Genomic DNA, 14774 nt, shown 5'->3' with positions numbered 1-14774 from the left:
TTATCTTCCTTACATTAATTTCATTACATCTCAAATAGTTTTCAAAATTTAATAGAATACATCTCTACTTTTGCGGCTTTTTCCTTTATAAAATACATAGAATCCAAGATAACTGTTCGAGAAACTACTAGCTCTTAGATATTGCTTGGGAGTATCACTTAAAACAGTTGTTTTCCAAATTTCAGGCTCTCTTTCATGACAGTTGCCTTATGTTCTATCTACACTATCATTTACTGAATATATTTTATTAAATCAACTTATTTTCTTAAATAAATTTATTTTTAAAAGACAACTTATTATCACTACCATAAATAGAAAAAAAATCACTATCTCAAGCCATAAATAGAAGGCAGCTCTAAAAATAATCAGAAATTACACCTGGATACTGTAGTCGGCAGAAAACTCTCATCCTGCAGGCTGCTCCATCTATTATGAAGGAAGATTATTAAGTGTTAGAAAGATGTTAAAGACTGCTCTTGGTTGAGAATTTCTCCTTTACATAATCAGAACATTTGAGAAAGAATTCAGTCTGAAACTGAAAAATGATTCAGTTTCTCACAATGTGATTCAATGCTTTGTGTGTGTGTGTGTTTGTGTGTGTGTGTGTGTGTGTGTGTGTGCTTGTCCACACACTCTGAAAAGTAACTGCAGTACCCATGATATTTGCTCCATGTTTTGGGAAACACTACCCGAAAATCATGCACCATGTGTTCTGCTACAAGACCACGCAAGAATCAACAGTGAAGCACTAGTAAAGCTCAGCTTCTGACGTTACAGACTAGACATGCAAGCAGTTAGTGTCTTTTGAGTTCTCTCTGTGGGTTGTTAGTAAGAAAACACAGGCTCACCCCCATCAGGTAGTTTACAATAAAATTGTGCTCCCCTTTCATGATAATTGGCACTGTATTTAGAAGTTCTTAATTAACTTAACGTAGGGTCACAATGCCTCTACAACTGCCTTGTCACTGTATTACAGAAATAATTCTAAACCTATCAAAATAAATATTTATCAAGGATTATTAACCCATAGTTATTTTGTAGAAAGTGCATCTAATTCTTGGGTTTTGTAGCACTCATTATTTCTAGCTATGGATTGTAATGTGTTTCCTTAGGTGCATACCTGTGGTGAACATGTAAATTGAAATTTCCAGGACAATCTCAGTTTGCTGATATTTTCCCCACAAATTATTGAAATGCTCCTAGTATACCGACATCCAGAATGCCTCCTACACCCTGCCCTTTCTCACCCAGAGGGAGATTAAAAAGCCTTTGTGATTATATATTCTAATATATGGTCTATAAGATACAATCTCTTCCCTTGTAGAGCCTGGTCAATTTTTTAAAATGAAGCTCACCACCATGTTGTTTAAGTTATGAATAAAAAAAAATAGTGATTGATATTATTTTTCTGAATCTATTTAGTTACCAGCACTAACATTTAATGAGCACCTAGTCTATTCAATCTAAGTAAATAATAATTAAACCTTAAAGTTGGAAAGGGACCTTAAAAGCCACCTAGCAAGCCTCTCACTTTATACCGTATAATGACTAAAATCAAGTACAGAGTAGGTAACAGTGCCAAAGCCAGAGACTCCCCATCCCCCTGCACTAATAGACAAGGAAAAAAAAAAATGAAACAGATGCCTTTATAGAAAGAGCAATTTCATTTTGCTAAAGACGTGCATATCACTGTTATACCATCAAAACTTTTTTATGTGCTGCCTTGGCATCCTTCTTACTTTGGCTATGTCGCTTGCCTCAGCACTGACTTTGGCCTAGTTAGTGAACAGCTTTCCAGCCCTGGGGCATCAACTCCCCCCAGAGCCCCAACCTACATCTGCAGCCGTGTCCACTCCACCCACACACCTCAACCAAATCCTACAGCTGGTCCCAAATGCTAAGCTAACCACTCCCTGCCCTCAGACAACCAGTCCCTTTCCCTTTTCGTGCACATATGTTTTAAACTAACCAATTCTTGACTCTGACAGGTAACCTAGTAACCTCCACCCCTGGACCACAATAAAGGCGCAAGCCCACTGGTCCTTGTTTCTCTGCCCGTGTGCTCCCCACCCGAGATGCCTGTGCTTTCCATTGACCCCTCGTGGCACCCCTCTCTCTCTGGGACCTGTGAGTAACAAACTATTTTTTCTTACGCATGATGGCTCAGTTTCCCTTCTACCTGAACCCAAATTTAAAATCCAACTTAACTAATCGGCAACAATCACACAGTGTCCTCAGGTTGAGTTAAGTAACTACATGACAGCCAATGGAAAATGTGTCACAGAATCTATGCTATATCAGGAAATACTGTCATTGAGACATAAATTGTTAAGCATCAATTTCCACTAATATAGAAGTGTATTAAATGAGTTTTTCTAAAATAAAATGTGTTTGTATAAATTTAAAGTAATAGGATCACTTACTGAAGGTTCACGATTCTCATTAAATTGTCCTGTTAACTCTGCATCATGTGCTGAGCTTACAGGCCAGGCCATGCGCACAAAGGCCCACTGCATTTTCCAAATTAATCACATACGTGACCAGATGTGCCCTACTGCGCTGTACAAATAAATCACAAATACCTCCCAAAACTAAAGAATGTGGCTCGCAGAGTCAAAGATTCAAAAATATTTCATGCAAATATAAGAAGAGTGAAATAATAAGTATACTGATGTAAAAAGTACATACATCTCTGAGTAATCAATCAGGTTTTCTCTGTTATATATATAGATACTTTTAAAATCTTAAGTTTTTTTTTTTTTTTCAAAGAGATCTAAAAATTAACTCTGCCATAACACTCTTGGTGACCAAATTGGGCAACAAATAGGATATTCAGACTAAGGAATGTTGTCTCCTAGCAACCACAAGAGTGAGAACCAAAGATATACAAAGGCATACTTCAAAAGTCTGCAACCCCAAGAGTTCAAAGATCAAAGCCTTAAAATTTAAAGGTTCATTCCTTTTTTTAAACTTTACAAAGGGGAAACATTTTACTTTTCTCACTATAAGACACCAATGGTGTCTCACCATACTTACAAATCACACTACTATGTATATTATCAGTAAATAACTTGCCTTGAAAAGCAAAAACATTTTTCCTGAGATAAATATAACCAATTACTAAACATTTCTTATTGTTAAATTCAGTAAAACTGTTAAAACTCAAAGCACATGGAATTTAGACTGTGAGTTATCAGGGCTTTAGTGTTGATTTAAATTCTACTTTTATTAAAAGACAATAGAAATTCTAGTCTGCTGGAAAAAAAAAAAAAAGTTGGTTATTTGGAATTGCAAAGCAGTATCAGCTTAAGGAGGTTCTGACATATATACCCAGTGATTAGATTTCATAAAAGAGATTGTGATCTGACACACAGAGAAATTTACTGACTCTGATAGTTGCCAACCACAGGAAGGAGGATGAGGGAAATTTTGAAGCCTGTTTTCAGTTTTAAGAGAATACAACCAATGTATACATTGTTGGTCTTTACCCACCAACGAAAACAAACACATCAGTCATCATTATTCCATCTCTTCTTAAGAATGACAATTACTTGAAGAGATGGGTTGTACAAAGTTTGATGGATTAAAATAACAACAGTGGACTATGTTTCTCAGTGGATAGAAAATTAAAGGTCTGAGACGAGTTTGAGTCTTTTAAGCCAAAGGCACCTTCACAAGTTCAGGTGAATGTATTTATATATAAAACTTGCAGGGAAATGTAGCTGTACCACATATGTCCTAAGGTAGGAAAGATGAATGTTGATTTCCTAAATAATTCAAACTGTGTTCTATTTTCTAAATTGGACATTTACACAGCCTAGTCTACATAATTTATGAACTATCCTAATTTCCCCCTCCAAATTAACCACACTTACTATTATTCTTTCATGAAAAATAATTGCTGTAAACTACTGCTTGACCAAATACATTTTATCCATGTTAAAACCCTCATGTGCTGAATTTCTATGTTTTTAAAAGCAAAATGAACAAAAATTAATTTTTGAATGTCAAACGTATATGTAGAAATGTAAATGTTATGTTTAGCAAAGTTATCTACTATTCCATAATAGTATCTTGGTCTATATTTTAAGCTGATCATCTTCTGTATTTCAGCCTTACATAACTGTTCTTTTCCCTTCTTCTACAACTTATTTTTATAACAATCCCAGAAACAGGTAACAATGTTTTAAGTAATGTGCTTTTCATAGAGCATAATGTCCTTTCCATGTATTTGTTAGTATTGTTTTCATTACTTTTAGATTTAGAATTATGTTTTTAAATGCTAAATTTTCTTGAAAATACATTATTTTTTGAAATCACTCTCTTAATCCAGTAAATAAGCTTTTGAAAAATTAGTTCCATCTTATGGGTAAAACAAATGAGTTTCTTTTATTCTTAGATATTTTGAGCTACATGTAAATTTATTCTGTATATTAGCCATGTCTTTTATTCTGTATTTTGGGGTTTTCTCTTTAATCAGTTAGATATCCCCCAATGCCATGATCCAGGTATTTACTTGCTGGCTTGGCTACAATAGTTTATTCGAAGTTAGAAGTGTGCTAATGCCACACTTAGGTGGTCCTCACTTCCTTGCAGGAAATTCTAGACTTTGCTTTGTGTCTCTCTTCATTTTTGTACTCTGTCTCCTCCACACCATTTTCCTCTGTTTTTGCTCTTCCTTCTTGGCTTACTTATGAGGCAATAATTAGGTAAATTTGATGATCCCACTTGTTTTCACTTCAACATAAATTGCATTCCATACCTGTGATGGCACAAGGCAACAGCCTGACAAAGGCTCACCGTCTGGCTTATCAGAGCAGCTTGTTTAAAATCCTGAAACAATTTTATAAGTTTTTGTTAATTGTGCAACATTATTTTTTGTGCTTTTTAAAACTTCCTTCCAACTTTGACTCTACCGTGAATATGCTTAACACAAGCATCGAAATACACATCTTTTCCTAAAACTTCATTATTTCTTTATAGTATTACACCTAGTGAGAAAACATGGAGCAGAGGACACCCATTACGGTAAACTCACTTGGGATCTCATGCTACTGGTCTTCACTTCAAGAATAAGGACCTTTCCTATGCTTTTGCCCTTCTGTGTGTAATGGGGAATCTTTTACTTTCTATTATATTTTTTCCTTGCAAACACTGGCAGAGATTTTCCCGTCTGGGTGGAAATGGAAATTCATGTGGAGAGAACTTTGGAGTTACATAACTGAAGGCACCTGGGCCACAGACTTTTGTGTGGATGAGCTAAATCCAGTCTTGCCCTTAGAATTTGCACTTCTGGAGAAAAATGTATCATTTTCTCCAGGGATCTAAGAAGCCTTTTGAGAGGGAGAAATAGAAACTCTAACCCCAAGATTCGAAGTTAGGAACATCTGCTAGGATGAGCCCCAATGGCCCTGGGGAAACTGTTAAAGAGAATTAAAAGTGCCAAGTCTGCTACCGAGGCCCAGAACCCTCTAGTCTATTAAGCACCAGGGACACAGTGTCTGAAGTCTAAAAGCTTTCCAAATCCCTACAAAAATATTTGAGACATGAAATAAAAATGGAATAACATTGCTAAATTTCAATTAAATAAAATATTTAAATCAATATCTATAAATCAAAATACAATGTAATTGCAACTTACTATACGATATGGGATAAAGATCAATTTCAATGTTTGCTATAATATGGGAAGGGACATTTCATAAGTAAGAGAGTCCAGAACCCATAAAGGAACAAAATCGGCCCTGTTTCATCCCAGAGGATCGCTTCAGCAGGAATCCTGATGGGCAGTTTTGGTTGTGACCTCATTTGACCAAGGTAAACAGTGGGGAACCCTGGAACCTTCCTTAGAGTGGTGAAAGGAAATACCTCCAGAATGTCATCTTGGAAGCTGGGACACATGTACCCTACAGCTTCAAAAGGTATGTGTCAAAGTCCTGGTTTCTACCCACCCAACCAGAGAGGAGCTTACCAAGATAGACAGTTTCACAGTCTCTCTCTCTCTCTCTCTCTCTCTCTCACTTTCTCTTTCTCCTCTGCCCTCCTCCTTCCAAAACCCTCCCTGGTTTTATTAAAAGGAGAAGGCTGGCTGTCTTGTGGAGTAGGATGGGTTTTCTGCTATTACTGGGGGTGGAAGGGGGAGTAGTAGGGTCAAGTGAGCATTCTGGGATCCTACTGGAGGAGAAAGCATTAGAAACAGTCGATCTGTAAGTGTGGACTACCCACTTAGATTCATGAAGCATATTTTGATACTAAATGGTGCTATTTAGAGGAAAATAAGAAATTTATTATCTAAGCAAAAACAACCTAATCAGGATTTCTGCTAAAATGGAGGCAAATTCACAAGTGTAAGTGAGATTTATTACATACATTCCCATAAATTTGGGGGCTGTGAGGCATGACCATGAACTTAAAAAGCTGAGAATGCCATGTTTACCTTTGTAATTAGATAAAACTTACAAAAGTCAACTTGGCTCATTAAATTAAATGCATAATCATTATTATGCTACATGATCATTAGGCATTAATTATCAGTAATAGATATAAATGGTGATTATCAGCATTATTCAGAATAAAGCTAACTGTAGTTTTTATAATTTTTCTCTTCTATATCAATTGTGTCTATTATACCAGGATCATAAAAAATAAATTCTCAGTGTCACTCATATACAAAAAAAGTCCTCTCCTCTCCCATTCCCTCCACTGATCAATTTATTTGTAATGACCCTCACCCACTGTGGTGGTTTGGGGCTATATACTTTAGAAAAACATGTTCTTAAACTCAATCCATTTTTGTGGCCATAAATCCACTGTGAGTAGGATCTTTTGATAAGATTACTTCAGTTAAAGTGTGGCCCAACTCAATCAGGATGAGTCTTAATCCTATTACTGGAATCCTTTATAAGTAGAATGAAAGCTACAGAGGGAGCAGCCAGAAGCTGAAAATCAGCAGAACCTGGAAAAGAACGGAGGGGCCAGGAGAGGCCTCCATGTGCATTGCTATGTGACAGGAGCCTAGGACCAAGGATTACCAGCAGCCAGCCCCAAAACATCAGTCTTTGGGAAGAAAGCATCACCTTGATGATGCCTTGATTTGCACTATTCTTAGCCTCAGTCCGTGAGCCAATAATTTCTCATTGTTTAAGCCAATCTATTGCATAGTATTTGCTTGAGCAGCCAAGGAAACTGAAACAGATTTTGTTACCAGGAGAGTGGAGTGCTACTATTGCAAGTACCAAAAAATGTGGTAACAGCTTTGGAATTGGGTAACAAATAGAAGGTGAAAGAACTGTGAGGTGCTTGATGGAAAAAAGCACAAATTACTTTGAAGAGACCATTGGTAGAAATATGGATGCCAATGATACTTCCAATGAGGCCTTAGAAGAAAAAGATGAATGTGTTATTGGAAACTGGAAGAAAGGTAATCCTTGTTTTTAAGTGGCAGAAAACTTGGCAAAATTGAGCTCTGATGTCAGATGGAAGGCAGAACTTGAAAACAATGAATTTAAATATTTAGCTGAGGAGATTTCCAAGCTAAGTGTGGAAAGTGAAGCCTGGTTTCACTTCACAACTTCTAGTAAAATGTGAGAGTAAAGAGATAAACTGAAAACTGAACTCTTAAGCACAAGGAAACCATAAATGTGATGGTCTGGAAAATTGTAAGCCTAGCCAGATAGTGACTAGAGTCAGAAGCAACTCTTTTAGGGAATTCCCTGATCTTCCAGAAAGTAAGCCTATGGAGTATAGGGCTCAAGGTGAGAGTTTAACTGAACACGGATGCTCTCAGCCATTTCAGTAGAAGTCAGGATTGGAAATGCAGTTTTTCAGAAAGGATCTGTGGGAAGTTCTTCTGTCTGATGGTTTGGATCCCTGTCAACTGCATGCAAAGCCAACATGGTTTCAACAAAATTTTTATTAGCAGATCCATTGCCAGCCCTGACCAAAAGGGACAGAGAAGGGACAAATTGAAGGAAGAATAACATCAAGGGCAGAACCATGGAAACTGAGGTCTGAACCAAAGATATCTCCTCAGGCCAAGAGAGCGGGACCAACCAGTTATGTGGAAAGGGTAGATCTGCCCCTGTGCTTGGAGGAAGTGGGTCTTTCACCCCATTATTCAGGAAGAGTGCCACCACCCCAGTGTTCAGAGAGGATGGGGCCTGTGCTCTGAGGTTTTGTAAAGAGCCTGTCCACCATCCAGATGCTTGGAGAGGGTGGAGCCTTCACCTCGGTGTGTTCGGGGAGAAGATGGCCATTATGCAATCACTTGGCATGGGTGGGGCTGCAGCTCCACCAGGCTGAAATCAAATAGAATTTTCCCTGCTAGGTTTCAGAATTGTTTGGGACCCATGACTCTTGTTTTCTTCCAATTTCTCCCTTCTACAATGGGAATGTCTATCCTGTGACTGTTTCTTCATTGTAAATGGGAAGCAGATAACTTATTCTGTAAGTTTCACGTGTCTACAGATAGAGGGAAATTGTGGACAGACCACACCATAACTGATTTTGATAAGACTTGGTACTCAGCATTATTACTGAAATTACTTAAGGCTTTTGGGCTGTTGTGATGGAATGAGTGTATTTTGCATGAAGAAAGAACAAGTCTTTTGGGGATCCAGAGGTAGAGTGTGGTGGTTTGGAACTGTACATACCCCAGAGAAACATGTTCTTAAACTTAACCCATTCCTGGGGGTACAAACCCATTGTCAGTAGATCTTTTTGATGAGGTTACTTCAATTAAGGTGTGGCCCAACTCAATCAGGATGAGTCTTAATCCTACTTCTGGAATCCTTTATAAACAGAATGAAAGCCACAGAGGGAGCAGCCAGAAGCTGAAAATCAGCAGAACCTAGAAAAGAAGGGAGAGGCCAGGAGAGGCCGCCAGCCCCAGAACATCTGTCTTTAGGAAGAAAGCATCATCTTGATGATGCCTTGGTTTGCACTTTTCTTAGCCTCGATCCATGAGCCAATAATTTCTCATTGATTAAGCCAATCTATTGCATGATATTTGCTTAAGCAGCCAAGGAAAAGTAAAACATCCACACTATTTTCCTCTCTGTGTCAGGATGGATTCTTCACCTCATTCTTTCACATCTCCTCTGGAAATTTGCTCTGTAATATTCCTGGTCTTTTGTTATTTTAGTCTTTGTCACACTTTCGCTGACCTAACAGCCTTCAAGTTCTTGACATTACCAATCTCCTTAAAACCTAGTCAGCACTCACTGTCCCCATTTCACAACTCCCATCAACTTATTATTCTTATTGTTTAATAAGACCAATTTTATTGTATAATTTGTAAGCTGGCTCTAAATATATTTTATTTTGTTTACTTTTATTCTTATTAAAGTAATCAGTGTATACAGTATACAGGGTCTAAAAAACTACAAGGCTTCTGATGCTAACACAGGGATCCCTTGCCCCACCTCTCTTACCCCTGAGCACCACTCCCCAGAGGCAATCATTTTTATATCTTACCATTGTCTCTTCCATGGTTAATTTCATATATCTAAATAACATGCTTATAGTATCATATTTTAGCTTTGTGGTACAACTATTCTCTTCCTACATAGAATTTAGCTTTGTCACACTACCACTCCACATACCTCCCATCCTCCCATCCTCCCATCATCCCATATACTTATGACAAATTTGTGTATATTTGTCTCTCTTTTATTTCCTTCAAGTGTATGATTCTTGGCTACTCATTCATATTTAAGTTTGAGACATTAAAATCTGGAATGGTATTTTGGGGTGGTTGGCCATCTCTTCTCATACTTTCTTTATCTTTCACTATTGTTTCAGTTTGCTAAAGCTGCCAGAATGCAATATACCAGAAATGGGTTGGCTTGTTCAAGTTCTAAGGCCATGAAAATGTCCAAATTAAGGCACCATCTCTGAGGAAAGGCTGCTGGCATTCAGGGTTCCTCTGTCACATGGTAAGGCACATGGCAACACCTGCTGGTCCTTCTCTCCTGGGCACTGGTTTCAGTGGCTGTCTCCCAATTTGTGTGGGTCCTTGCTTAGTATCTCTTGGGTGTCTGTTTGTCTGTCTGTCTGTCTGTCTCTCTCTCTCTCTCTCTCAGCTCTCTCCAAATGTGTCTGCCTTTTATTCTCTCATAGAGGACTCCAGTAAAGGATTAACACCCACCTTGAATGGGCTGGGTCACATCTCAATTGAAATAGCCTAACCAAAAGGTCCCACCCACAATAGGTCTGCCCCCACAGGGATGGATTAAAAGAACATGGCATTTTCTGTGGTACATAACAGATTCAAACCAACATAACTATATTCTTTATTCCTTTACTATCATTATGGTAGGTTCTCAAGAGAGAGAAGAGATAAATAAATATCTCAATCTAATAAGTTTAACTGTTAACTTCTCAATCAATTCCAGTTTAAAAGCTGCCCTCTAAACCTCCTGATCAATATGTTTCTGTGAAGGTCATGCAACTATCAATTCAGTAATACATTTTCAGCACTCATCTTACTTGACATCTCTGTTAAGCAATCTTTCCCTAAAAACTTTTTCCTGGGTGGGTTCTAAGATTCTTCTCTTTTTGTTCCTCATCTACCCCTCTATTACTCAATCTTAAATTCCTTCCTTCATTGAATCTTTTTTTTTATTTAATTTTTAATATTTAGTTTTTACTTTACATAGAGTAAATTTCAGGGTGTCTTTAGTATGCAGTTTTGTGAGTTTTAACAAATGTAACCACCACCACAATCAGGATGCAGAACAGTTTCCTCACCCCTGTGATGCCCCTTTAATATGCAAATCCTAATCCCACCCCTCCCCCTGGCAAGTACCATTCAATGTCTTCTCTGACCCTACAGTTTTGCATGTTTGGGGATGTCATATAAATGGAATCATACAATATATAGCCTTTTGAATCTAACTTCCTCTGTATGGATGTGCCACAATTTATTTATTTGAAGGACATTTGAGTTGTTTCTGTTTTGGGGCAATTATAATGCTCCTGCTATATTTATACACAAGGGTTTGTGTGAAAACAAATTTTCATTTCTCTAGGGTACATACCTAGGAGTAAGATTAAAAGGTTATATGGTGACTGTATGCTTAACTTTAAAAGAAACTGCAAAATTGTTTTTTCAGAGGGTCTACATCATTTTGCATTTTGCCAGTTGTTCCAGATCCACACCAGCACTTGGAGTTTTCAGAGATCCTTTGTTTTGGCTTTTGTTTTCGTTTGACGGTACTTTTTTTTTTTTTTTTCCTATTCTAAAAGCATCAAAGCCTCAAGGATATTTTGAGTATATCAAAAAGTCTAAAGGAAAGCAATGGTTGAAATTACATTTCATCATAGTGTAACCTGTTTAAAATAAGATTTCTCAGACACTTCCCTAATAATAAGTAGATGATTCTGTGGGGTATAATCTCCAAAGATGACTCCATAGGTACAAAAATAATACAAGCCATCTTTGGAGGTGAAATGAATAGGAAACTCCACTATATAATGTTATGTTGCAACTCTTCAGAAACAAAGAAACAGAATTACTATTTAACTGCAAGTCTCAAATTGCTATTTAATTTTTGCCTTGTGTCTCTTAATCTTAATTTCAAAGTTATCTTAAATTAGACAATAAAAATAAAAGATAAAAACGAGAATGATGGATTTTGTTTATTCTATAATGAAATACATGTTACACTGCATATTTCTTTTTAATATACTGCATATGCTATCTTCTATTGCCATTCTGAATGTCTGTTCTGACTAACTTAGCCTGTTCCAAGTAGCTTATTTTGAGCAGCTATTTTCTGCCCAAGCAGATTTAGTTTTATGTATTTTTAATGGGGAATGGTGGAAATTGTGAATGAGAAAAAGTTAACACCAAGCCTCAGAGTAAATGATACATAAATCAGTTTTTGTTTTGTTGTGGGGTTTTTTTGCCAAATAATTCATCCTTGTATATAGTGAAGATACTTCTTTGTGGGATATGACAGTCTTGATAATGTATTTCATCAAATAAGAAACTATTTTAATGTAGTAGCTATTTATCTGTAATCAAAATAAAAAGTAAAAATACACACTTTTTCAAACATTCTGTTAGTCATTCAAATTATTTCAGTACAATTATTGCTAAAGTTGTTACTGCTCATTAATATTGCCATCTGATAGCAAAACTAAAACTTGTTCACTAGTTTTCAGAAATAGACATGCAAAATCAAATGGTTTAATATTTAATACTTAAACAGGAAGATTTACCTCTAATGCAAAGCCATATTGCTCTAGTTCTTTGTAGATACGTCCACGATTGATGAAGGTATTCAATGTTATAGTTTCTCCAGCATCAAGAAGAAGCACAATTCCATAATCTATTAATGCCTAAAAATAAAATAATCATTTGCAACCTAGGCTTAACTCTTTAGAACTTTGCTTCAGTAGCCATAGACAAATGTGTTTTTGCCCAAAATAAGACTTTACAGTTAGTTCTTTCATTTGACTTTAAACTTGCAACCAAAAATAATTTGTTAGATTTGAAGGGTCTTCTCAGCTAAATATTATGATACAACTACTTTTTAGTAAGTGGTGCACACTGTGCTTACATTTAGCATGTTATTTGTGAATCACCCTATACATTTTCATTTGTGTATGTATTAGAAGGGATGCAAAAACCCTTCAGTATTTTCACTAAATGACTGTTAACTTTAAAGCAAAGCACTTACTACCATTTGACTTTTAATTTATTTTTGGTGTTTGTTTTCCTCATTGATCTAAGTTCTGTGGGAGCAGACCTTTTCCATTTTTTTTACCAGTGTAGCCCAATAACTTTGGCGCTGGGCACATACTAGGCATTCAATAAATTTTTGTTGGATGAATAAATTGTGCATCAATTTTTTAATGGGCCTTAATAAAACTAATACACACTTGTTGGAAAATCATCTCAAAATATTTGATAGGTATACTCATTTTTAAAAGACATTAGTCTAAGCTGAAAATTAGTCAACTAAGAAAAATTTTCTCCATTCATTACCTTTATTGTTATTACTATTTTTGATCACCTAGTAAACAAGTTTATACCAGTCATTGATTCTGCACCAAGTACTAGAAGAACTCCAAATTTGGGTTGGGGCTGTGTCTCTTCAATAATTTTCCTACTGAACATTTTAACCAAAAGAGCCATCTGGTTTGATCAGAAAAGGGCCAAATCTTATATGCCTGTAGAACATGCTAACTGAAAAATAGCAAATAAATAATATTTTACTATTTGCTCATTTGTTGTCCTCTAGTGTTTCATGATTCGGTACTCAAGTATCTCAAATAATTGTTCAATTAAATAGCCTATATGCATGCCGTAGCATAATAAATAAGTATTGCCAGTACTTAAAAATAATTAGAACTGCTTAGGAGAAGACCTAAAATGTTAGCTCAAATATTGTATGACTTTTCCTTTCGCAGAATCACAGAAAGCAAAACCTCTAAGATGCCCTAGAGCTCCACTGAGCCAGCTGCATATGTGATACAAGAAGAAACAAAAGCAGGTAAATGAGATTTCATCAAGGTCAATGAGGTGGCAGGGGCGGAATACAGAGGTTAAGATTAAAAGGCTGACAGAGTTTTGGCCTATCATGTATCTGGATCAAGTCTCTGCTATTAAAAGCTTTGTGGTCTTGGGAAAGTTCCTTAATGTTAAGGCTCAGTTTAGTTTCCTCATCTGCAAAACTGGGATATTTGCAGTCATATTGCTGTAAGGATCTAATTTAAAAATATTTCAATAGTATGTTGGTAATGCATTTAGCCTGGTACCTGTCACATAATAAACCCAAAATAAGCAGTAGTTGTTATTATTTTTATTAATAAAAAGTGATAGGGAGAGATGGAAGAAGATGCCGGCATAGAGAGGAGTGGAAGCTAGTTTGTCCCCCTGGAACAACTAATAAACAACCAGGAACAACAAGTAAATAATCTGGAATAACTGTGGGGAGAAAAACATGACTGTCCACTCATCATACACCAACCTGAATTGGGAGGAATGCCTGAGATTGTAGCATAAAATCTGTAAGTAAAACTTGTGGATCGAAGCCAGGAGACCCCTCCCCCCATGGCCTGAACTGCAAAGCCTTGCAGTGCTAGAGAGCAGCTCTCTCCCCAGCAAGCAGATACAGCTCAGCTGAGCTCCAACTGGGGTTTTAATTAACAAGTATGGACTGCTCAATACAAGCTATGACACAGGCGTTTGGTGATGACCGACCTTGGCAAGCCAGAGGGTGGCCATGGACTGGCCCTAAAGGGGGCTTTCTGTCCATTTTTTGGCTTAGTGGAGAAAGCCTCAGCCATTTTCAGTCCCCAGCACTCTGACCCAGACAAAGATGGAGACAGCACAGGCACAGTCTATTCAAATGCTAATGACCCCTCCCTGGGGGGGTGTCTTCCCTAAGAGGAAAGAAGTGGGGCCCAGCTTTACTACCTGCCCTCCATTTGGAACCTGACCCCAGAGCCTGGAAAAAACAGCCACAGGCCACACCTCCTTACAGTCTGCAGCTACAGGCTGACAGGTGCCACCTGCTGGGCGGAAAAGCACCGTGACTTGAGGCCTCACAGGGTGCACCAATCTTCTAAGACACACCCTCAGGGAAACCTGATACTATTGCCTTCTTCTAAGACCTGACCCGTTCTGGTCTAGAAAAACCTGATTGGCATAACCAAGGAAACCAGATGCCTAGACAACAGAAAACTACAACCTACACGAAGAGAAATGAAGTTATGGCCCAGACAAAGGAACTTACACTTCAACTGAGATACAGGAATTGAAA

General features: G+C 37.3%; 1 protein-coding gene and 1 long non-coding RNA gene across 2 annotated transcripts in view; one reads left to right on the top strand and one right to left on the bottom strand.

Moving 5' to 3' along the window:
• TTC6 (tetratricopeptide repeat domain 6) overlaps nt 1-14774 on the bottom strand; it is an 87016-nt gene that overhangs the window by 14321 nt on the left and 57921 nt on the right. The window contains exons 11-12 of the mRNA XM_037834869.1: nt 12226-12345; nt 4763-4833 (exon numbers count right to left, since the gene is read on the bottom strand). Of these exons, the coding sequence (XP_037690797.1) occupies nt 4763-4833; nt 12226-12345 (191 nt within the window). The remainder of the gene's footprint in view (nt 1-4762; nt 4834-12225; nt 12346-14774) is intronic.
• LOC119532448 overlaps nt 1-14774 on the top strand; it is a 116769-nt gene that overhangs the window by 64475 nt on the left and 37520 nt on the right. Inside the window, exons 3-4 of the long non-coding RNA XR_005216545.1 lie at nt 1989-2127; nt 13420-13502. This is a non-coding gene — a long non-coding RNA (uncharacterized LOC119532448). The remainder of the gene's footprint in view (nt 1-1988; nt 2128-13419; nt 13503-14774) is intronic.

This window comes from Choloepus didactylus, chromosome 4 (genome assembly GCF_015220235.1).
Source record: "Choloepus didactylus isolate mChoDid1 chromosome 4, mChoDid1.pri, whole genome shotgun sequence".
NCBI classification, from domain to species: domain Eukaryota; kingdom Metazoa; phylum Chordata; class Mammalia; order Pilosa; family Megalonychidae; genus Choloepus; species Choloepus didactylus.
Note: the sequence above shows the minus strand (reverse complement) of the source record. Positions and strands in the feature narration are given on the sequence as shown.